This window comes from Pecten maximus, chromosome 17 (genome assembly GCF_902652985.1).
Source record: "Pecten maximus chromosome 17, xPecMax1.1, whole genome shotgun sequence".
In the NCBI taxonomy this organism is placed as follows: domain Eukaryota; kingdom Metazoa; phylum Mollusca; class Bivalvia; order Pectinida; family Pectinidae; genus Pecten; species Pecten maximus.
The window spans coordinates 10723513-10748507 of NC_047031.1; the positions used below are offsets into that span (position 1 = coordinate 10723513).

General features: G+C 36.2%; 1 protein-coding gene across 2 annotated transcripts in view; it reads left to right on the forward strand.

Moving 5' to 3' along the window:
• Positions 1-2672: 2672 nt before the first annotated feature.
• LOC117315614 (tudor and KH domain-containing protein-like) overlaps positions 2673-24995 on the forward strand; it is a 32600-nt gene continuing 10277 nt past the window's right edge. Inside the window, exons 1-8 of one of the 2 annotated variants that reach the window (XM_033869879.1) lie at positions 2673-2734; positions 3689-3831; positions 4099-4220; positions 4757-4958; positions 8713-8852; positions 16167-16302; positions 18465-18697; positions 24552-24724. In XM_033869879.1, coding sequence (XP_033725770.1) covers positions 3729-3831; positions 4099-4220; positions 4757-4958; positions 8713-8852; positions 16167-16302; positions 18465-18697; positions 24552-24724 — 1109 coding nt within the window. In that variant the 5' untranslated portion in view covers positions 2673-2734; positions 3689-3728. Of the gene's footprint in view, positions 2756-3688; positions 3832-4098; positions 4221-4756; positions 4959-8712; positions 8853-16166; positions 16303-18464; positions 18698-24551; positions 24725-24995 lie in introns of both variants that reach the window. The other variant, XM_033869880.1, reaches the window with a different exon arrangement.

Genomic DNA, 24995 nt, shown 5'->3' on the forward strand with positions numbered 1-24995 from the left:
CTAAATGATGTGTAATAGGGTTTCCACCGGGGAGCGTCAATCCCGATCAGCGTCGGAGAGATAGATCCCAAATTGTGTGATCGTATAGTTGTTTTTACCGTTACCATCTCCCGACACCGGTCAGCGAACAAGTCCCCAGAGAGAACATCACTCACAGGCTGATTACAGGCAGCTACATGTATTAACCCAAGTCCGAAGGATGTGGCGGAGCAATTAGATCTAATTAATGTCAACAAACACCGTGAATAAAGTTATCTATAGATTTATTATAGAATGCAGATTAAATAATGTAAACAATACATATAAGCCTAAACAAAGCAAGTGTAAATTATACAGAGCCTACAGCTAACATCCCTATAGTAAATTACCCTACTTCCCCGCTAACACTGCACCAGCCCCACTCCCTACGTACATTAAGTGCCCTAACGTGCGTAATGGATTGTTCACAATGGTTACACATCCAGCTGAAACAAAAGAGCCATGCTCTAAAATCTAACATTATGCTCATTATAATAATGCGTGTTATTTAATTTGTCTGCAATCCAGTCCCGTGTTATAGGACCAAAACACGGTCTTAATAAGAATTTCGAGTAATGCTGATATATATTCATCAACATTACCATACAACATAAATTGATATTTACCTAATTTCGGACTATTGGGCCTTCGGACTACTGGGTCATCGGACTATCGGACCTTCGCACTTTTAGGCCTTTGGACTAAAGAGCATTCGAAATATAAGGGTGTCGCCGCCATGACATGCAGCTTTCACAAAACGCACACACACACACACACACACACATAAGATAAATAATAAAATAAAATGAATCCGTAGTCAGTTTTTTTTTCTAGGGCGAGAACACAGGGAATGCCGATGGAGACCTTGAATGGTAAATGTTTGTTAGGCCTATCTTCATCATGACTGTATGTATTAAACACGCGTAAACAATCATGCCTCTTGATGTATGGTGAATTATTTGATGGATCGATTATAGGTTTTATTGACAGGTCGGAAATATGTTCTTGTATTCTGATGCAGAATGAACGTCATATGGATGTGTAAGAATGGACGTCATCCTGTAGAGATGTGTAAGAATGGACGTCATCCTGTATAGATGTGTAAGAATGGACGTCATCCTGTAGAGATGTGTAAGAATGGACGTCATCCTGTATAGATGTGTAAGAATGAACGTCATCCTGTATGGATGTGTAAGAATGAACGTCATCCTGTATAGATGTGTAAGAATGAACGTCATCCTGTATAGATGTGTAAGAATGGACGTCATCCTGTATGGATGTGTAAGAATGAACGTCATCCTGTATAGATGTGTAAGAATGGACGTCATCCTGTAGAGATGTGTAAGAATGGACGTCATCCTGTATGGATGTATAAGAATGGACGTCATCCTGTATGGATGTGTAAGAATAAACGTCATCCTGTATGGATGTGTAAGAATAGACGTCATCCTGTATAGATGTGTAAGAATGGACGTCATCCTGTATAGATGTATAAGAATAGACGTCATCCTGTATAGATGTGTAAGAATGGACGTCATCCTGTATGGATGTGTAAGAATGGACGTCATCCTGTATACCTTCACTTGACTCAATTCCTTGTTACATAAACTGATAAATGAAATATTTCTTCACAGTAGTTCTAACAGACCATGAAAACATGAAACACACTACATGTATTACCATAAAGTAAGCGAAGGATAATATACACGTAATTTTACATGTCTCTTAGTTAAACAGTATTTTATTTCTTAATTCCCTTGCTTTGTAAATGATGGTACATGTACAGTTCTCTAGTGACATAAGATCTATGAATTTAAATATACTAGGTTTAACATAATTTTTCTATGAAATTCGTTTTCAATTTGAGTACAAACATTACAATAACGCATTTCGGGGTATTGGATGCCATCTTCCCGCTTCTATATCTAATTTATGAGAAGATATCCGAAACCTAGTTAACATGTTTGATTTTTTTTTTAAATTAACAATATTAAAATATCTCTTGTAATTAAATTTATTTCAGAAGAGTATATAATCTACACGTGGTGAGTCTACAAGCTCTATGCCAGTCTTGATAAATATGTCTCGTGCCCTTGATTGGAATAAAGTGTAATGATAAAAAATAACCAAAACCATGAGTACATAATATGTTCTTCACTAGTTTACCCAAATTTATGGTACGAGAAGTTTCCGCTTGCGTGTAAAGCTCGTTATATAGACTTAACCAGTACATTCTACTGGTTATGCACGATTTTTAACCAATATCTAATAATCTTGGTGCATTTGATAAATTTGAAGTTTTATTCATGTAGAGAACTTGGTTTGGGATAATTTGTCTGTTCTCATTGAATATATAATATCGATGCATAATTATACTTATATGCCCCTTTTCAAGTTTTGAAAGGTGGGAATTCGCCACTGATGTGTAAGAATATGTGTCAGATTAAAATTTGCTGAAAATGACATCCCCGGTGTTCATTACATGTATATACACCGGGGTGTCATTTTTACCAAATTTTAATCTAGCCCCTAAACGTCTGAAACAGTGCTATAAACAGTCACACTAGAGGAGGTTCAAATACATGTAGATTATCAAGTCCCTGTAGTCAGACCGCCTTTACCACAATAAAGAAGGCGACCCGGTCGGAAATCCATATAAGTTCAAGGCCGATAACTCTTATTGATAGAATTGAATGACAACACGAGGATGAAAAAGGTATGGTGTTTTCATGTTTTGGTAAGTTTTTATTCAAATCTTACGGAAAGACAGATCTGTGTAATAACAGTAAGTATAAATGGTTAAGTCAATATTTAATTTAGATGAAGATGACAATGCAAGCAAATGTTTATTGATAGCTAGAGAATCGTAAACGTACGTCGGTACAGGACTGTCAGTAGCAAATCGCAATATGTCTAATAACGTCAGAAAAAGAGCTCGAGGTACGTGACAAAAAGCGAGAGTTCTGATCGGTAGGTGCAGGATCCATGTCCTTGGTTGCTGCGATAACGGTGTTCAAATAATGTCATCTTTACATCTTTCTGTTTCGTCTGAACGCCACAACAATTGGTACACATGCATGCTTCCCCGAATTTTTGTTTTGTTTTATTGATTACCTCTATCTCTTGTAAAATACAGGGATGCTATTTCTCAAGCTTCACATGTAGGTTCCATCTTGGATTTTGACAGTTGAAATTGGTTATCTCCATCGCTTGAAAAGTCCTGAAGGGATCTATATAGGTTTACCCTGGTCTCTTGTTAACAGTGTACATTTAATTTTTAGTTTGATTGGGAAAACGAAATGGACAACAGGTGACCACCTTTAGTTATATTTTTACAGTTGAAATGTGTTATCAGTATATTTCAGAAAGTTCTTAGATTTTTTTTTCAACTTCATATATAAGTTGCCCATGCTATCAATTTTTTTTAAAAGGAAACAAAGGAACCTGCATGACAAGGGAACCTAGATATTGAATTTGAAACAAGGGAACCTACGTATGAAATTTAAAACAAGAAGAACCGACATATGAAGATTGAAACAAGGGGAACCCATGAAGTTTGAAACAAGGGGAACAATCCGTGTAACATACATTGTTTCTTAGATTTGACTGTAGAGTCCTTGTTACTAGCCAGGGACTACAGTATATCTAATCATACAATCTTTTTTTACAGCCTGAAGCTGTTGCATCACTGTTACCTCACATGACCTTTGATGATGAACCTTGACCTTTCTGTTCGGAGTAAGGTGATCCTGAGTTTGGGTGTTCCGGCCACCTGCCTCTTACTGTACTGGTTACTAAGAAACCGAGATGAAGGTGATGTGATTGTAAAAAAATGTGAACTTTCCTTTCTTATATTTTAAAGCAAGCATTACCAGTACGGTAATCAACATTCCGCTAGTCTGATATAATAAGCTTTTGCACTAAAATTTGAGCCTGCCAAATTTAATAAGTATGTAAATGCCTTTAATACATTACTAATCTATGAATATTAATTAGGTATGAAAATGAATAAGACATGAATAATCATTGTTTTGATGATAATGGATGATATAATGATTATCAATGTAATACACTGAGCAGATGATGAACAAGATGACGAGAAGGAAAGAGTCACAACCTCAAGACAGACAGTTATTGAGGTCAAGGTCCCTGCCAAGGCCGTGGGGCCCCTGATTGGCCGTCAGGGAGCTAACATTAAAAAGGTATTACTTTTGATATGTTTCCACAGTGTTATTCAAATTCAGATTCCATGATTTGTCTTGATCCTAATAATCATAGCTTGTGCTGAAGTAGAGGTTTCAGAATAATATTCTATTCTTGTCACTATGTTCGATCTTGTGTCAATACAATCATTCTAGAGACGAAATATCCTAAAATAGTTGGTTGAGTCTATTACCATCTCAGACACTACAGATGTCAGTGCTAGTACTCTTCACGTTAGTCATTAGTCTGATGAAGGTTACAGTGTAGTCATCGAAATGTCATATTATATTGGTTGTGTTATATAACTTCTATCATGCTCATCATCCAGTATAGTAATAACCCTCTCTAGTGAGGTGTTCACTAGTTAGGTGTTCACTAGTTAGGTGTTAACTAGTTAGGTGTTCACTTTAGTTAGGTGTTCACTAGTTAGGTGTTCACTTTAGTTAGGTGTTCATTAGTTAGGTGTTAACTAGGTAGGTGTTCACTTGTTTTGCTCTCTTAACATTACATGTCCCTTTGCTGTTTATCTACTTAGCTGCAGGCTCAGACAGGAACCAGGATCTGTTTCCAGGAAGACTCAAAGCTTGAGCCAGGAAAAAATCGTATCCTGGTGATCCGAGGATCGACAAGCCAGGCACAGGAGGCTGAGCTTCTCGTCAGGAAAACAATCAGTGAAATGCCTGTTGTAATGATGGAAGAGATTCAAGTACCAATCAAAGCACTTGGCAGAATTATAGGTATTCAATCAGAGGGAGGTAGCTGTAAATATTAGTAAAACTCACAACTATCCAGGGACAGATCCCTCAGAACTTTGTACGGATAATACATATCAAAGGGAGGTAACACTAAATAAAAGGAAAATCACAGCTTGATAGGATTTCTCAGACCTTTCTAATCTTGGTCTTAAATGATAATAGATATATAGGGGGAGGTAACTCCAAATTAAGTAAAGATATATATCCAGGAGGCGGGAACCCCAAGCTTGGTAAGGACCATCTATATCCAGGGCAGGTAACTTTAATATGTTGATGCATTGGTAGGACTTTTTAGCTGACTTTGTCTGTAGGGTCACAATGAAATATTCACCAGTCATGTTTTGTCCCTCTTGATGCACTGTCTGTAAACTTTTAAATGTTGATCCTCCTAACACCAGTGGAATACAGCGATTAGTTTGAAATGTCACTGAGAGAGAGCAATTATTTCTTAAGTAAATAAGTTAATTCACACCATGAGGAAAACGATAGGGAAAAGGGGCTCCTTTAGATAAAATTGGTATAAAATTGTACTCTTCTTGCAGGCTTGTAGCCTGTGACCACATTTAGTCCGATACTGAGTCACTTACCCATGATGAATATTTTCTTTAATGTTTTTCTGATCTTTGGGACCAAGGAACAGGGCCCAATAGGTGGAATCTAGGTTCCTGCACTTTTATATGCATAATCAATATAGTAAATAAACTTTCTCTCCCCATAAATTCTTTTACAAATGACAAGTACACATACATGATCATGAACTTTAAAATTTTGCTACGTTTAATTTGTTGTCGTACTATCATGTCTGTCATATTCGTATCTCACATCCATGCTCTACTGCTGTTTCTATGTCCTGTCAAAAGAATCTTCTAACAACCAGATGATCAATCAACCCCGCCCTTTCCACTCTTTCTGTATGGAGAATGGGTAATATCATTGATGTTCAAATTTTCTGGACTAGAGTAACGGTTGATCGTTTGCAGTTTTCAAAACTAAGTTAAGGAATTATATGTTATGGAATTTATTACTCTAACTTCCGAATAATCCATGCAAGTACTTATTTTATCAATATCTATTATTATCTTTTTTCACTTTTTATGGTAATATCACGATCTTGTTATAATGACATTGAGAGTAGTCCTGGATCATTACAGAATCTAAACTTTGTTCATCTAAATACACAGTCTTTTAGAAAATAAAACCTCTCTGATTGAAGTCGAGTTAGAAAATAATGATGTATAACTGAACCTCACTTAAATACCCTGGTATCTGATATTGTCATTTAAATACCCTGGTATCTGATATTGTCATTTAAATACCCTGGTATCTGATATCGTCACTTAAATACCCTGGTATCTGATATCGTCACTTAAATACCCTGGTATCTGATATTGTCATTTAAATACCCTGGTATCTGATATTGTCATTTAAATACCCTGGTATCTGATATCGTCACTTAAATACCCTGGTATCTGATATTGTCATTTAAATACCCTGGTATCTGATATTGTCATTTAAATACCCTGGTATCTGATATTGTCATTTAAATACCCTGGTATCTGATATTGTCACTTAAATACCCTGGTATCTGATATCGTCACTTAAATACCCTGGTATCTGATATTGTCACTTAAATACCCTGGTATCTGATATTGTCATTTAAATACCCTGGTATCTGATATTGTCATTTAAATACCCTGGTATCTGATATTGTCACTTAAATACCCTGGTATCTGATATTGTCACTTAAATACCCTGGTATCTGATATTGTCATTTAAATACCCTGGTATCTGATATTGTCATTTAAAAACCCTGGTATCTGATATTGTCATTTAAATACCCTGGTATCTGATATTGTCATTTAAATACCCTGGTATCTGATATTGTCATTTAAACCATTTAATGTCGCTCCTTATAGAAAAGATAGAACAACTGGTCCGGAGCTGGGGTTATCAATGGTCTATCGTAAAAATACTGTTGTAATGAATATAAGAATGGATTTGGAAAGAGATGTTGAATTACTCTGGTTAGAGGTTTTAATAAATGATCATAAATTTCTCCTTGACTGTATATATAGCAGATATCAATATTGATTACCAGGATAATTTAGATGACACATTAACAAGAGCTACCAATACTTCACTGGATGTTATACTAACAGGTGATATTAATGTCGATATGTTAAATATACCACGAAACACAACTTGTCTTATTAACGAACCTATAAGATTTACACCTGACAGTGCCACTTCCATTAATGTTATCTTTACTAACAACCTAAACTTAATTACAAATACCTTTGTATCACCACAGTTCTGTAGTGACCATTCATTAGTTCATGCTCAAGTCTCTCTTACTGTATTCAAACAAGTGATTTATAAACAAAAAATATTAAGATATAACAAAGCTGATTTTGAAAGTTATTAACAATGCCCTCCTTAATATTGATTGGTTGAATTTATCGTTAAATCAGGATTCTGACACATTAAATTCATTTATATTTCTTAGAACACTGTACGCCGAAAAGATAAGCCCTGGATGCTGACTGAATAAAAACTTCTACATTTTGTACAGATAAAACACTTGATTCAGGGATATTACTAAATGGTTCATCTAATGATATTTTGAATTGGAGACCAAACCTGATAATCTCATATTTCAATGAAATAATGGAAAACATTGTATTTAAATATCTTTGAAATTATGTAATTGAAAATTCTATCTTAACCACCCATCAGTCTGGCTTTATACCCGTTGATTCTACTATTAATCAACTATTGTTTATTTATAAGGAAATTGCTAGTAAAATGGACCAGGGAAAGGAGCTTAGATTTATTTTCTGTGATATTAGCCAAGGTTTTGACAGGGTATGGCATTAAGGTCTCTTGCACAAGCTCAAAATGTATGGAATAAATGGAAATTTGCTCCTGTGGTTTGATAATTACTGATAGATTACAAAGAGTGACCACTGAAGTCTCTCACTCATAGTTCAAGGTTATTAATGCAGGGGCATCCCTGGAATCTGTTCATTACATGAAATAACAGGAAAAGATCCTTTTCTGCTGCGATAACTTTTCTGTAAATTCTATTCTTGTAAGGATATATTAAGAGTCTTCTGCTGTTTTGAATAACTTAACAGTATTCACAGCTATGGCAAGTGTATATTTTTGCACATAGACTTTTGGTCAATGTCTGTGAATAACTGAATAGCATGTACACATGTAGTTTATTACTTTATATGATATGTTCATGATAATTGAATAATAACTGTAACTATATAATGTGTGTATGACTTGTGTGTGAATGTAATTGTAATCAAGATATACTGGTACAAATGTACTTTGTTATACATTGTATTTAATGTCTGTAATTTACACAATGCCAATCTTTTCTTTAGCCACCACCTGGAATATTTATATAGGTTTTACCTGTCATTCAATCTTATTGACTTCTCAGTGACTCTGGCTATGATGAAAATAAGTATTTTGCAACAATGAAGTTAATATGACATTTAAACCAGAAGGGTATAAATAAACCTTCTCAACCTAAAGGATTGGAGTTATTTGTAAAAACCCTCCCATGTGTTGTAGTTAAGTATGATTTTTCCAAAACTGAATTATAATAATATTCAATAATTGCTGTGTAAAACCTCAGGTTATATTCCGATGAAATAAACTTTGCAATTATGTATATTTTGTATAATTATTTTCTCTGTCATAAACTTCTGTGCTTTTCCAGGCAGAAATGGAGACAGCATTCGACAGATGACTCGGTCATCAAATGCACGAATCTACATAGACCGGGCCCGAGAGGAGCCACGTGACATCACAAAAACAGTGTCTATCACTGGAAGCAGAGAACAGATAGATATCGCAAAGGTAAGCTTCTCAGTTCTGATGTCGTATAATAATTAACACACAGATAGGTACACTTCTCAGTTCTGATGTCATAATAACACACAGATAGGTACACTTCTCAGTTCTGATGTCATAATAACACACAGATAGTTACACTTCTCAGTTCTGATGTCATAATAACACACACAGATAGGTACACTTCTCAGTTCTGATGTCATAATAACACACATATAGGTACATTTCTCAGTTCTGATGTCATAATAACACACACAGATAGGTACATTTCTCAGTTCTGATGTCATAATAACACACAGATAGGTACATTTCTCAGTTCTGATGTCATAATAACATACAGATAGGTACACTTCTCAGTTCTGATTTCATAATAACACACACAGATAGGCACACTTCTCAGTTCTGATGGCATAATAACACACAGATAGGTACACTTCTCAGTTCTGATGTCATAATAACACACAGATAGGTACACTTCTCAGTTCTGATGTCATAATAACACACAGATAGGTACACTTCTCAGTTCTGATGTCATAATAACACACACAGATAGGTACACTTCTCAGTTCTGATGTCATAATAACACACAGATAGGTACATTTCTCAGTTCTGATGTCATAATAACACACAGATAGGTACACTTCTCAGTTATGATGTCATAATAACACACAGATAGGTACACTTCTCAGTTCTGATGGCATAATAACACACAGATAGGTACACTTCTCAGTTCTGATGTCATAATAACACACACAGATAGGTACACTTCTCAGTTCTGATGTCATAATAACACACAGATAGGTACACTTCTCAGTTCTGATGTCATAATAACACACACAGATAGGTACACTTCTCAGTTCTGATGTCATAATAACACACACAGATAGGTACACTTCTCAGTTCTGATGTCATAATAACACACAGATAGGTACACTTCTCAGTTCTGATGTCATAATAACACACAGATAGGTACACTTCTCAGTTCTGATGTCATAATAACACACAGATAGGTACACTTCTCAGTTCTGATGTCATAATAACACACAGATAGGTACACTTCTCAGTTCTGATGTCATAATAACAGACACAGATAGGTACACTTCTCAGTTCTGATGTCATAATAACACACACAGATAGGTACACTTCTCAGTTCTGATGTCATAATAACACACACAGATAGGTACACTTCTCAGTTCTGATGTCATAATAACACACACAGATAGGCACACTTCTAAGTTCTGATGTCATAATAACACACACAGATAGGTACACTTCTCAGTTCTGATGTCATAATAACACACACAGATAGGTACATTTCTCAGTTCTGATGTCATAATAACACACAGATACAATGTAGGTACACTTCTCAGTTCTGATGTCATAATAACACACAGATAGGTACACTTCTCAGTTCTGATGTCATAATAACACACACATAGGTACACTTCTCAGTTCTGATGTCATAATAACACACACAGATAGGCACACTTCTCAGTTCTGATTTCATAATAACACACACAGATAGGTACATTTCTCAGTTCTGATGTCATAATAACACACAGATAGGTACATTTCTCAGTTCTGATGTCATAATAACACACAGATAGGTACACTTCTCAGTTCTGATGTCATAATAACATACAGATAGGTACACTTCTCAGTTCTGATGTCATAATAACACACAGATAGGTACACTTCTCAGTTCTGATGTCATAATAACACACAGATAGGTACACTTCTCAGTTCTGATGTCATAATAACACACACAGATAGGCACACTTCTCAGCTCTGATGTCATAATAACACACACAGATAGGTACACTTCTCAGTTCTGATGTCATAATAACACACACAGATAGGCACACTTCTCAGTTCTGATGTCATAATAACACACAGATAGGTACACTTCTCAGTTCTGATGTCATAATAACACACAGATAGGCACACTTCTCAGTTCTGATGTCATAATAACACACACAGATAGGTACACTTCTCAGTTCTGATGTCATAATAACACACACAGATAGGCACACTTCTCAGTTCTGATGTCATAATAACACACAGATAGGTACACTTCTCAGTTCTGATGTCATAATAACACACACAGATAGGTACATTTCTCAGTTCTGATGTCATAATAACACACAGATACAATGTAGGTACACTTCTCAGTTCTGATGTCATAATAACACACAGATAGGTACACTTCTCAGTTCTGATGTCATAATAACACACAGATAGGTACACTTCTCAGTTCTGATGTCATAATAACACACAGATAGGTACACTTCTCAGTTCTGATTTCATAATAACACACACAGATAGGTACACTCTTCAGTTCTGATGTCATAATAACACACACAGATAGGCACACTTCTCAGTTCTGATGTCATAATAACATACACAGATAGGCACACTTCTCAGTTCTGATTTCATAATAACACACACAGATAGGTACACTTCTCAGTTCTGATGTCATAATAACATACACAGATAGGTACACTTCTCAGTTCTGATGTCATAATAACATACAGATAGGCACACTTCTTAGTTCTGATGTCATAATAACATACAGATAGGTACACTTCTCAGTTCTGATATCATAATAACACACACAGATAGATACACTTCTCAGTTCTGATGTCATAATAACATACACAGATAGGTACACTTCTCAGTTCTGATGTCATAATAACATACAGATAGGTACACTTCTCAGTTCTGATGTCATAATAACACACAGATAGGTACACTTCTCAGTTCTGATGTCATAATAACACACAGATAGGTACACTTCTCAGTTCTGATGTCATAATAACACACAGATAGGTACACTTCTCAGTTCTGATGTCATAATAACACACACAGATAGGTACACTTCTCAGTTCTGATGTCATAATAACACACACAGATAGGTACACTTCTCAGTTCTGATGTCATAATAACACACACAGATAGGCACACTTCTCAGTTCTGATGTCATAATAACACACACAGATAGGTACACTTCTCAGTTCTGATGTCATAATAACACACAGATAGGTACACTTCTCAGTTATGATGTCATAATAACACACAGATAGGTACACTTCTCAGTTCTGATGTCATAATAACACACACAGATAGGTACACTTCTCAGTTCTGATGTCATAATAACACACACAGATAGGTACACTTCTCAGTTCTGATGTCATAATAACACACAGATAGGTACATTTCTCAGTTCTGATGTCATAATAACACACAGATAGGTACACTTCTCAGTTCTGATGTCATAATAACACACAGATAGGTAAACTTCTCAGTTCTAATGTCATAATAACACACAGATAGGTAAACTTCTCAGTTCTGATGTCATAATAACACACACAGATAGGTACACTTCTCAGTTCTGATGTCATAATAACACACAGATAGGTACACTTCTCAGTTCTGATGTCATAATAACATACACAGATAGGTACACTTCTCAGTTCTGATGTCATAATAACATACAGATAGGTACACTTCTCAGTTCTGATGTCATAATAACACACACAGATAGGTACACTTCTCAGTTCTGATGTCATAATAACACACAGATAAGTACACTTCTCAGTTCTGATGTCATAATAACACACACAGATAGGTACACTTCTCAGTTCTGATATCATAATAACACACAGATAGGTACACTTCTCAGTTCTGATGTCATAATAACACACAGATAGGTACACTTCTCAGTTCTGATGTCATAATAACACACAGATAGGTACACTTCTCAGTTCTGATGTCATAATAACACACAGATAGATACGTTTCTCAGTTCTGATGTCATAACACACAGATAGGTACACTTCTCAGTTCTGATGTCATAATAACACACAGATAGGTACATTTCTCAGTTCTGATGTCATAATAACACAGATAGGTACACTTCTCAGTTCTGATGTCATAATAACACACAGATAGGTACATTTCTCAGTTCTGATGTCATAATAACACACACAGATAGGTACACTTCTCAGTTCTGATGTCATAATAACACACAGATAGGTACACTTCTCAGTTATGATGTCATAATAACATACAGATAGGTACACTTCTCAGTTCTGATGTCATAATAACACACACAGATAGGTACACTTCTCAGTTCTGATGTCATAATAACACACACAGATAGGTACACTTCTCAGTTCTGATGTCATAATAACACACAGATAGGTACACTTCTCAGTTCTGATGTCATAATAACACACACAGATAGGTACACTTCTCAGTTCTGATATCATAATAACACACAGATAGGTACACTTCTCAGTTCTGATGTCATAATAACACACACAGATAGGTACACTTCTCAGTTCTGATGTCATAATAACACACAGATAGGTACACTTCTCAGTTCTGATGTCATAATAACACACAGATAGGTACACTTCTCAGTTATGATGTCATAATAACATACAGATAGGTACACTTCTCAGTTCTGATGTCATAATAACACACACAGATAGGTACACTTCTCAGTTCTGATGTCATAATAACACACAGATAGGCACACTTCTCAGTTCTGATGTCATAATAACACACAGATAGGTACACTTCTCAGTTATGATGTCATAATAACATACAGATAGGTACACTTCTCAGTTCTGATGTCATAATAACACACAGATAGGTACATTTCTCAGTTCTGATGTCATAATAACACACAGATAGGTACACTTCTCAGTTCTGATATCATAATAACACACAGATAGGTACACTTCTCAGTTCTGATGTCATAATAACACACAGATAGGTACACTTCTCAGTTCTGATGTCATAATAACACACAGATAGGTACACTTCTCAGTTCTGATGTCATAATAACACACAGATAGGTACATTTCTCAGTTCTGATGTCATAATAACACAGATAGGTACACTTCTCAGTTCTGATGTCATAATAACACACAGATAGGTACATTTCTCAGTTCTGATGTCATAATAACACACACAGATAGGTACACTTCTCAGTTCTGATGTCATAATAACACACAGATAGGTACACTTCTCAGTTATGATGTCATAATAACATACAGATAGGTACACTTCTCAGTTCTGATGTCATAATAACACACACAGATAGGTACACTTCTCAGTTCTGATGTCATAATAACACACACAGATAGGTACACTTCTCAGTTCTGATGTCATAATAACACACAGATAGGTACACTTCTCAGTTCTGATGTCATAATAACACACACAGATAGGTACACTTCTCAGTTCTGATATCATAATAACACACAGATAGGTACACTTCTCAGTTCTGATGTCATAATAACACACACAGATAGGTACACTTCTCAGTTCTGATGTCATAATAACACACAGATAGGTACACTTCTCAGTTCTGATGTCATAATAACACACAGATAGGTACACTTCTCAGTTATGATGTCATAATAACATACAGATAGGTACACTTCTCAGTTCTGATGTCATAATAACACACACAGATAGGTACACTTCTCAGTTCTGATGTCATAATAACACACAGATAGGCACACTTCTCAGTTCTGATGTCATAATAACACACACAGATAGGTACACTTCTCAGTTATGATGTCATAATAACATACAGATAGGTACACTTCTCAGTTCTGATGTCATAATAACACACAGATAGGTACACTTCTCAGTTATGATGTCATAATAACACACAGATAGGTACATTTCTCAGTTCTGATGTCATAATAACACACAGGTAGGTACACTTCTCAGTTCTGATGTCATAATAACACACAGATAGGTACACTTCTCAGTTCTGATATCATAATAACACACAGATAGGTACACTTCTCAGTTCTGATGTCATAATAACACACAGATAGGTACACTTCTCAGTTCTGATGTCATAATAACACACAGATAGGTACACTTCTCAGTTCTGATATCATAATAACACACAGATAGGTACACTTCTCAGTTCTGATGTCATAATAACACACAGATAGGTACACTTCTCAGTTCTGATGTCATAATAACACACACAGATAGGTACACTTCTCAGTTCTGATGTCATAATAACACACACAGATAGGTACACTTCTCAGTTCTGATGTTGTATACATACAGTGGAACTTCATTAACTTGAACTCAGAAAACTTGAATACCCCACCAAACTCGAAGTAGTTCATCAGTTTTGGAATTCTCTCTTTATCCTAGTAAAAAAAAGTGAAAATTTGGTCCCAACTATAAAAATCCTACTTGAAATGATCAAATAACTTGAAGTATCGTTTTTGAGTCTAACAATGATCAGTCTGGTAAACACCAACATTTTTTCAACAATTTCCATTTGTAATACTGAAGGTATCGTCAATACAAACCTACCGATTAGTATATGCTATTATAAGTGTTTGATAAATTAATTGCACAAATTGTCATGAAATGTTAAAACAAAACCTCTGTCATAAAAAGTTCTGCTTTACTTACATCAGTTAATTTCCCAAGGCGGTCTGAGATGATACATGTAATACACACTGCAGTCAACAACTCATCTACCCCCTCGCTTAAGCGGAACTAATCTTTTACACACCGGTACTCGGCTGATGTTTTTACAGGTGTAGATATGAAACAGACACTGTAAATCTTTAATCCATTGAAACAATAGCATAATTACTGCCGAGGTGTTCAGAGTATGTCTGTATAAACTATTACTGCTGTCAATTAAAGCAGATAACATGCCAACTCAGTAAAAGTAACATTTTAAAGGCACATGCACAGCTCAATTTCCTGTGCCAATACACATGGAAATGACATCGTTATCGGTAAAACGTAACAAGGCCTATCAAACGGTATTTTATGTTTCCAATATAAGGTAATGGTTCTGTTACATTTTACATATAATCTGTGTTAAATTTAAATGGTTATTTGATATGACATTAATGAATTCTTATTTGGTTGAATTCCATTTTATCGTTATTCCTTTTGCAAATATGACATGTACATTTGTACATCAGATCGTTATTGAAGTGATCTAAGTGAAAGAAACTCTTTCATGACTGTATAACGGCAAAACTTAACCAAACTATGAGTGACAGAACAAAATATTACATATATGTGTACATGTATTGACTTGTCTTTATACTAAATTGATGAGTGACTGAGCAGAGTTATAATCATCATGTAATGTTGACAAATATTGACCAAACTTTGCACCAAAAATGACAACTCGCTTAATTCAAACACTCGGATAACTCAAAGTTTTCTCGTGGTCCCGTCGAGTTCGAGTTATTATACTCTCACCGATTGGTAAACTTGTTGTCAGTTAGACTTGTTTATCTTTTGCAGAGTCTTATTCAAGAGAAAATTGATGAGGATGATGTATTCCGTGCTAAGACAGCTGTGATGGCAGCCAATCGGGAGCACCATACAAAACAAACCCAAGGTTCAGTGCATCGTAATGACCACACTCCAATAAATACAGGTGAGATTTAGTAATGACCACACACCCATATACACAGGTGAGATTTAGTAATTACCACACTCCAATAAATACAGGTGAGATTTAGTAATGACCACACTACAATAAATACAGGTGAGATGTAGTAATGACCACACTACAATAAATACAGGTGAGATTTAGTAATGACCACACTACAATAAATACAGGTGAGATTTAGTAATGACCACACTACAATAAATACAGGTGAGATTTAGTAATGACCACACTCCAATAAATACAGGTGAGATTTAGTAATGACCACACTACAATAAATACAGGTGAGATTTAGTAATGACCACACTCCAATAAATACAGGTGAGATTTAGTAATGACCACACTCCAATAAACACAGGTGAGATTTAGTAATGACCACACTCCAAGAAACACAGGTGAGATTTAGTAATGACCACACGCCAATAAATACAGGTGAGATGTAGTAATGACCACACTCCAATAAATACAGGTGAGATTTAGTAATGACCATGCTCCAATAAATACAGGTGAGATTTAGTAATGACCACACTCCAATAAATACAGGTGAGATTTAGTAATGACCACAATCCAATAAATACAGGTGAGATGTAGTAATGACCACACTCCAATAAATACAGGTGAGATGTAGTCATGACCATGCTCCAATAAATACAGGTGAGATTTAGTAATGACCACACTCCAATAAATACAGGTGAGATTTAGTAATGACCACACTCCAATAAACACAGGTGAGATGTAGTAATGACCACACACCCATATACACAGGTGAGATTTAGTAATGACCACACTCCAATAAATACAGGTGAGATTTAGTAATGACCACACTCCAATAAATACAGGTGAGATTTAGTAATGACCACACTCCAATAAATACAGGTGAGATGTAGTCATGACCATGCTCCAATAAATACAGGTGATATTTAGTAATGACCACACTCCAATAAATACAGGTGAGATTTAGTAATGACCACACTACAATAAATACAGGTGAGATGTAGTAATGACCACACTCCAATAAATACAGGTGAGATTTAGTAATGACCACACTCCAATAAACACAGGTGAGATTTAGTAATGACCACACTACAATAAATACAGGTGAGATGTAGTAATGACCACACTACAATAAATACAGGTGAGATGTAGTAATGACCACACTACAATAAATACAGGTGAGATTTAGTAATGACCACACTCCAATAAATACAGGTGAGATTTAGTAATGACCACACTCCAATAAATACAGGTGAGATTTAGTAATGACCACACTACAATAAATACAGGTGAGATGTAGTAATGACCACACTCCAATAAATACAGGTGAGATTTAGTAATGACCACACTCTAATAAACACAGGTGAGATGTGGTAATGACCATGCTCCAATAAATACAGGTGAGATTTAGTAATGACCACAATCCAATAAACACAGGTGAGATGTGGTAATGACCACACTCCAATAAACACAGGTGGGATGTAGTAATGACCATGCTCCAATAAATACAGGTGAGATGTAGTAATGACCACACTCCAATAAACACAGGTGAGATTTAGTAATGACCACACTCCAATAAATACAGGTGAGATGTAGTAATGACCACACTCCAATAAATACAGGTGAGATTTAGTAATGACCACACTCCAATAAACACAGGTGAGATGTGGTAATGACCATGCTCCAATAAATACAGGTGAGATTTAGTAATGATCACACTCCAATAAATACAGGTGAGATGTAGTCATGACCATGCTCCAATAAATACAGGTGAGATTTAGTAATGACCACACTCCAATAAATACAGGTGAGATTTAGTAATGACCACACTCAAAAAAATACAGGTGAGATGTAGTCATGACCATGCTCCAATAAATACAGGTGAGATTTAGTAATGACCACACACCCATATACATAGGTGAGATGTAGTAATGACCACACTCCAATAAATACAGGTGAGATGTAGTAATGACCACACTCCAATAAATACAGGTGAGATTTAGTAATGACCACACTCCAATAAATACAGGTGAGATTTAGTAATGACCACACACCCATATACACAGGTGAGATTTAGTAATGACTACACTCCAATAAATACAGGTGAGATGTCATAATTTTCCTAAGTTTTATGTTAAACATTTTGTATTTTTCAGAGAAGCATCACAGTGCTCAAGATGATATTCCCAGAAGTCCATTACCACAGCAACATATTGTTTCTATGGCAACTCATGTAAAGGAATGGCCAAAGCAGGAATATGTGGAAGTGTATGTTTCATCTGTAGCAGACCCACATCATTTCTGGGTACAAATAATCTCCACAAATGCAATTCATCTTGATGAACTGGTTCATCGAATGTCTGGTCTCTACAACACTGACCACTACAAGGTAAGCCTTGACCATTACAGGGTATATCTTGGCCACTACAAGGTAAGTCTTGACCAGTACATAAGCACTATAAGGTAAGCATTGACAATTACAGAATGACATAGGTTGGACAAGATTTTTAACCAAGGTTTTTCAACTGAAATGGGCTAAGTGATGGTACAAAAGAACACAGAAAAAAATCCACCTGAATCCCTCCATGGCAAAACCTCGTTTTCGTCCAGAATCCAAGATGGCCACCATTACAGAAGGTTCAATTTTCAAACGGTCGGAATATTGGAACTAAGTGACTTAGAAATACATTCAAGGTGTCATTTTCAGCTAATTTTAGGGTTACAAATTGTTTGGTGATATTTTCAAAGTCATCAGAGGTCAGGAACATATTTGTAATGGAAGTTGCAAGCTAACTTTGACCAAAATAAGTCAAAATTCAAGTATTGTAACCCTTTGTTGGTCTCCAGATTTGACTAGTTGCCATTTACAGCCATTCACTTGATATCTAATAGTTAGATATTTAACAGTTAAATATCATAAATGTAAGATGAAGTTATGTTAAAGCCATGCTTTACAACGTAAAATGCAGAGATTTTGTCAAACGGATATGAAGAAAGAACAACACAAATGATGCCGTTGCATATGGGCGGCCGTTTTAGGATAAAATACAGACACTACTTAAGTGCAAAAAAAGCCAAATGGCCATTATGTTCTTTTGACACTTAAGTGCAAAAGATTTGCACTTAAGTGTCAAAAAAATTATTTGCACTTAAGTGCAAAAAAATGAAGCGGTTTCCAACAAGAAATTCACCTACCGAAGTAATTTTTTCGACTGGTCCAAAATGAAGTACAATGATTGGTCGACCAATGGGCGAAGTTCTATCAATTTCGTATCGACCAATCAAATCATGCATACTGTCGCAGTGTGCCCTAGCGATACGTAAACAATTTGGCGGCTTCTATATTACCTCGTGTTAATCTTGTAACCGAGCGACTCGTCAGCTGAAAGGCCGTAAGGCCGTAATAGCGGACGTAAAACCCATAAATAAATAAATAAATAAATTATAACCGACAAATGTCGCCCGAGACACGAATTTCATGGAGGTGTCCACAGTTGAAACAAATGCTCGGCAATTAATATAAAGATAGAATGTAAACAATTTTATCGAAATTAGCTGTAGTGATGAGGGAAGTAACCCGTACATATAGAAGTGAAACAATTATAAAAAAAAAGCTTTGTTGATTTTAAATGGTACAATCGATCAATGTGAAATATAAACCATAATAGAGGTTTTTTACAGTAGACCTTCTTTGACCACGTCTTCCAGTATATGTTTGGTAACAAGTTATGGTAATATTACATAGTACTGTCTTTACCACGCAAATATCTATGAATTTACTTACTTTTTGTGGAAATAAATGCAACTGCATTTGACTTGAATGCAAAGCTGAAAACCAGAGCTTGAAACTGTGCTGGTTGAATTATTATGTCACACCCCAAGTATTGATTAAAGAAATATTCCTATTTTGCAAAGAGTATCACATGTCATATCGACATTTCCGGGAGTGTAGCATAATAAATGGGATTAACTGTAACATTTATGACCAAAATAATGTAAACAGTGAAGGAATGAGGACACTTCACATGCTTTTATGTATTAATTTAGACATATTTACAATTACAGGAAATTCTTAGTAAAAAATATAAAGTAAAAGCCTCCTCCACCCGCCCAGGCCTGATAATGTAAATGGATGATAATCTAGGGATAAATTTATAGTTTTTTGCACTTAAGTGTAAAAAAAGTTTTTTGCACTTAAGTGTAAAAAAAAAAGTTTTTTTGCACTTAAGTGTAAAAAAAAGTTTTTTGCATTTAAGTGTAAAAAAAGTTTTTTGTACTTAAGTGTAAAAAAGATTTTTGCAGTTAAGTGTAAAAAAAAGTGTTTTGCACTTAAGTGTAAAAAAAATAGTTTTTTTGCACTTAAGTGTAAAAAAAGTTTTTTTGCACTTAAGTGTAAAAAAAATAGTTTTTTGCACTTAAGTGTAAAAAAGTTTTTTGCACTTAAGTGTAAAAAAAACTTCATCAGAACCTGTAAAAGAGGTAGACCAACACAAAAGTTATTTTGTGTATATATCGTTAACATTTTGCTATGGCGTGCGAAAACCCCTATGGCGTACATTTTCCTATGGCGTACATGTATTAAAGGGTCACCCGACATGCGCAGACAAGGGATAACATTTGTGTTGTTTAGTGCTAAAGAGTTCTAGTATTACTGGAACGATCCATTTTGAAGAGAGGAATACAAAGAAATTTTTTGTACTTATGTGCGCAGGTACATAATGTAAAAAGATTATCACATAATGGCAAAAGAGGTTTTTTTGCATTATGTGGTTTTTGCACTTAAGTGAAAAAGTTTTTGCCATTATGTAATTTTTTGCCATTATGTTAATTTTTTTTGCACTTAAGTGCAAAAGTTTTTGCACAAGTTTTTGCACTTAAGTAGTGTCTGTATTTTATCCTAAAACGGCCGCCCATAGTTGCAAACAGTTTTAACTGTTTTACTTGTAGCTATTCATAATGAAATGATATAACATACATATTATTGACTTATGTTTAAACATCAGCGTTCTTTATTTGTCAAGCACCTGTAACAGAACACATGATTAGTTAAATTTAAATCACTGCCTCCCCTTGGGATCGAACCCGGGACCTCTGGCTTACTAGTCTTACGCTAAACCGATCGAGCTAAAGAGAAGTTCTCTCCAGCCGAGCTGTATATTGCAGCTAGTATTTACCAGGGTTACACACCCATCCTGACTAACATCCCGCGATATCATCGTCTACCTCCACTTCTTCATCGTCCTGGCTCTCTGGGGGTAGTCCTTTTAAACATGTGATGCCTCGGCACTGACCATACGCTGGTGTACATAACAATCAATTCTTTCAGCAAGTGTATGTTTTCTTGTTACATTTCCCACTGCAATTACACCTTATGATTGAAATTAGTCTTTCTGGTGCAGCTGGCTTGGTCATCTGGATTGGTACAAGACCAGCCGTAAGGGACTTTTGCCATTCCCAGTCCTCAGGAGAGATGTTATTTTCGGGCCAAGCTTGCACCTGATGATATGTCCGATGGCTGTGATAAGCGGTTGCATTGCTGATAGGAGGCGGTTTCTCAGGATACACGAATCCTGCAGAAGTTGCCACTTTCAGCTGAAACTTTGTCACTCGTGCCGCGTTAAGGTTTGGTGTTGCTGTGGTTCCGTATACTGACAACATGGCATCTTCTCCTGCTCTTTCGATGTCATCTTTTGATGAAGATGGAGACATGGAAATGGATGAAGACCGATGTAGTGCTCTGTACTTTGTAAGGACGGTTACTTTTCTGATTCCATTAGGCCCTGACGTGGTATCGCATCCACTAAATGCGTGCAGGGAAAAGTAAAGCTCCAGCAAGACAGGGATGCAGAGTCTTCAAGGTAGTGATGTAAACCGTCTGCCTTGATGTCACTATGTACAGGTTTTCGCTATGGTCGCTGATATCTTCATGATGTACCAGGAGCTGAAATACATCGGAATCTTCAGCAACGACAGCTGTTGGCTTTGAAGCTGCAGAAAGACATGCAAGTGTGCATATTGTGTAGTCAGCGTCGCCTTCTGCGTGTTCAACACTGATGCCTTCTGCGTGTTCAACACTGATGCCGACTTTGACTTGGTATTCTGCAAGCAGGTAAATGAAGCGCTGCTTATTTTATGCATAAACAAGGAAATCTTTTTTGGTCATTGGTTAACGCATTTCCGAAGACACTGACACTGAAACACACACATCGTATCCTTTCCGAGGCCGATGGGCTTCATCCTTGGTGCTGGAGTCATGGTGCCCACCAAATACCAACAATGCATGGCCAAACTGTCATGGACATGGCGGGTATACATTTCACATATCTCGGCGTAGTTGGCATGTTTAGGCCACGAAAACTTGTGGAGCAATCCTCCCCTATCATTAACAAACTGCAATTCGATCACGTCTCGGTTGATTCTTAAAGGAGCAAGCTCCAGGAGATGGTGTGTGATTTCATCTTTGTCCCCTGTTCGCATACACAAATGGTTATCAAAGAGTGATGGAAGGGTATAAACAGAGCTTGTATTTGAAGAGTTCAGAAAGAGAAATATCGTTGATTCCTGTATCAAGGAGACGCTGATACAGACGTTGGGAGTCCAATTCGATTTGCTCACCAGAGACTGCTTTTACATGGACAACTGAGGCTAGAGTATTCACTTGATTCTTCTTAGAAAACTTGTAACCTGCCACAGATTTACCACCCATGGAAGCAAGAATCTTGTTGCCGAAATTTTAGCTGCCTTAACTGATTCTTCTGCTACTAGCTCTGTTGAAAGACTTACAAGTTTGTCAGTGGTTTGGCTAAATGGTCCCCGTTCAATAAACATCCCAATCAACTTCTGAATATCAGACATGTCATGTCGGATTTTGCAAGGTCACGACGCCCGTTTTCGGTATTGGAAGGACAACCCTGCTATATCGAAGATAGATTGGCTAACCTCTGCACATATCGGTCCAAAGAGTAGGAAAAGTAGGTGAGTACTTTCAGTGAAGCCAAACCCATGTGTCAGACCCCCACTTGACATGATACCAGCCATAAGAACTTGCTCAATGAAGAGATCCGTAAATATCCTTAACCACACACCATCAGTTCTCCTGCAGGAAAGAGTCCATTCATGAAATCTGCATGTACAGGTGGGTACATTCTACAGTTGCAGTTCAAACATTTTAGTGATGAAGAGAGCCAAGGATTTTGTGTAATTATTGTGCCCAGCAGCAGCTATTTATGGCTGCATCTCACACAAAGACTGTAGATACCCTTATATTTCTGATACAAAAATAGAAAATGCCAGATGAGTAAGATTTATCTATGCATTAAAATATACTCAACCTGTCCTGATATAATTATAGCAAAGAGTGGATCAAGACCAGCACCTGAAAATGAAACAAACAATATAACGGAATCAATATACACAATTTTCACCAAAATTTGAGTCAAAATTTGATCTAATTTCACATTGACCTTGATCCTGAAAAAATCTTGATTTTAAATCACTTCATAGGTGTCGCCAAACTAATAACCAACTCAAACTTAGTTGGAAATGACACCTAGAATGTATTTCTAGTCCCCTTATATCTCCTGATATGTCCATTTGAATATTGGCCCTTCTGCAATGGCGGCCATCTTGGATTTTGGATGAAAACGAGGTTTTGCCATGGTAAGTGTTGACAATTACAGGGTAACTCTTGACCACGACAAGGTAAGTGTTGACAATTACAGGGTAACTCTTGACCACGACAAGGTAAGTATTGACAATTACAGGGTAACTCTTGACCACGACAAGGTAAGTGTTGACAATAACAAGGTAAGCCCTGACCTCTAATTCTACTTAAGTATGTAATAAATTGAATCTTCTATTTACCTGAAGGGTAAATGAGGCTGTTGTGCAGCATCCATTGTCTGTTCCCTGTCAAATTTTCCCTTTTAGCATCTTCTTCTCAACAACCAAGATGCCCAGAGACCTGATATTGGGCTTGTAGCATGCTGGGAGGAAGGGCTACCAAGTTCTTTTAAATGATTTACCTTAACCTACACTCATGTTCACAAAGGCCAAATATGCTAAAATCTTTAAACGACTTCTTCTCAGTGATCGAGATGTCCAGGGACCTGATATTTGGCGTTTTACATGCTGGGGTGAAGTTTGTTCAAATGAATGACCTTGAACCACATTCAAGAGAATGTTTCTTTCTTTGTCTTTTCCTGTCTTTCATAGATAACATTTCAAACATCTATATATTTCAGAACATGTCTGATAATCAGTACTGTGTTGGGGACTTTGTGGCAGCACTGTATGAGCGAGACAATTCCTGGTACCGGGCACAAGTGATGGGGGTAGATGGGAGACAACTCGACCTCTATTTCCTGGACTACGGAGACAGCGGCTATGCAGATGTCAGTGATGTCCGTTTACTTAGGTAACTAATCCTGCAAATTTTATGAAGTTTTATAAATATTGCTCTGAAAGAGAATGACTTAGATTCTTTTATACCATAAATTACATAACTCATTTTACCAACAAGGTAAGTCACCAATAAGTTACAAATTGATGGCACTGTCATAAACTGATATCACAGTTGAAGATTTTGAACATATAAAATGTATGAAGTTGATAATGTCAGTGAACTCTCTGAAATGGTTAAGGGAAGCACAGGCAATTTCTCCTTTATTTCATCTGTCCATCACATT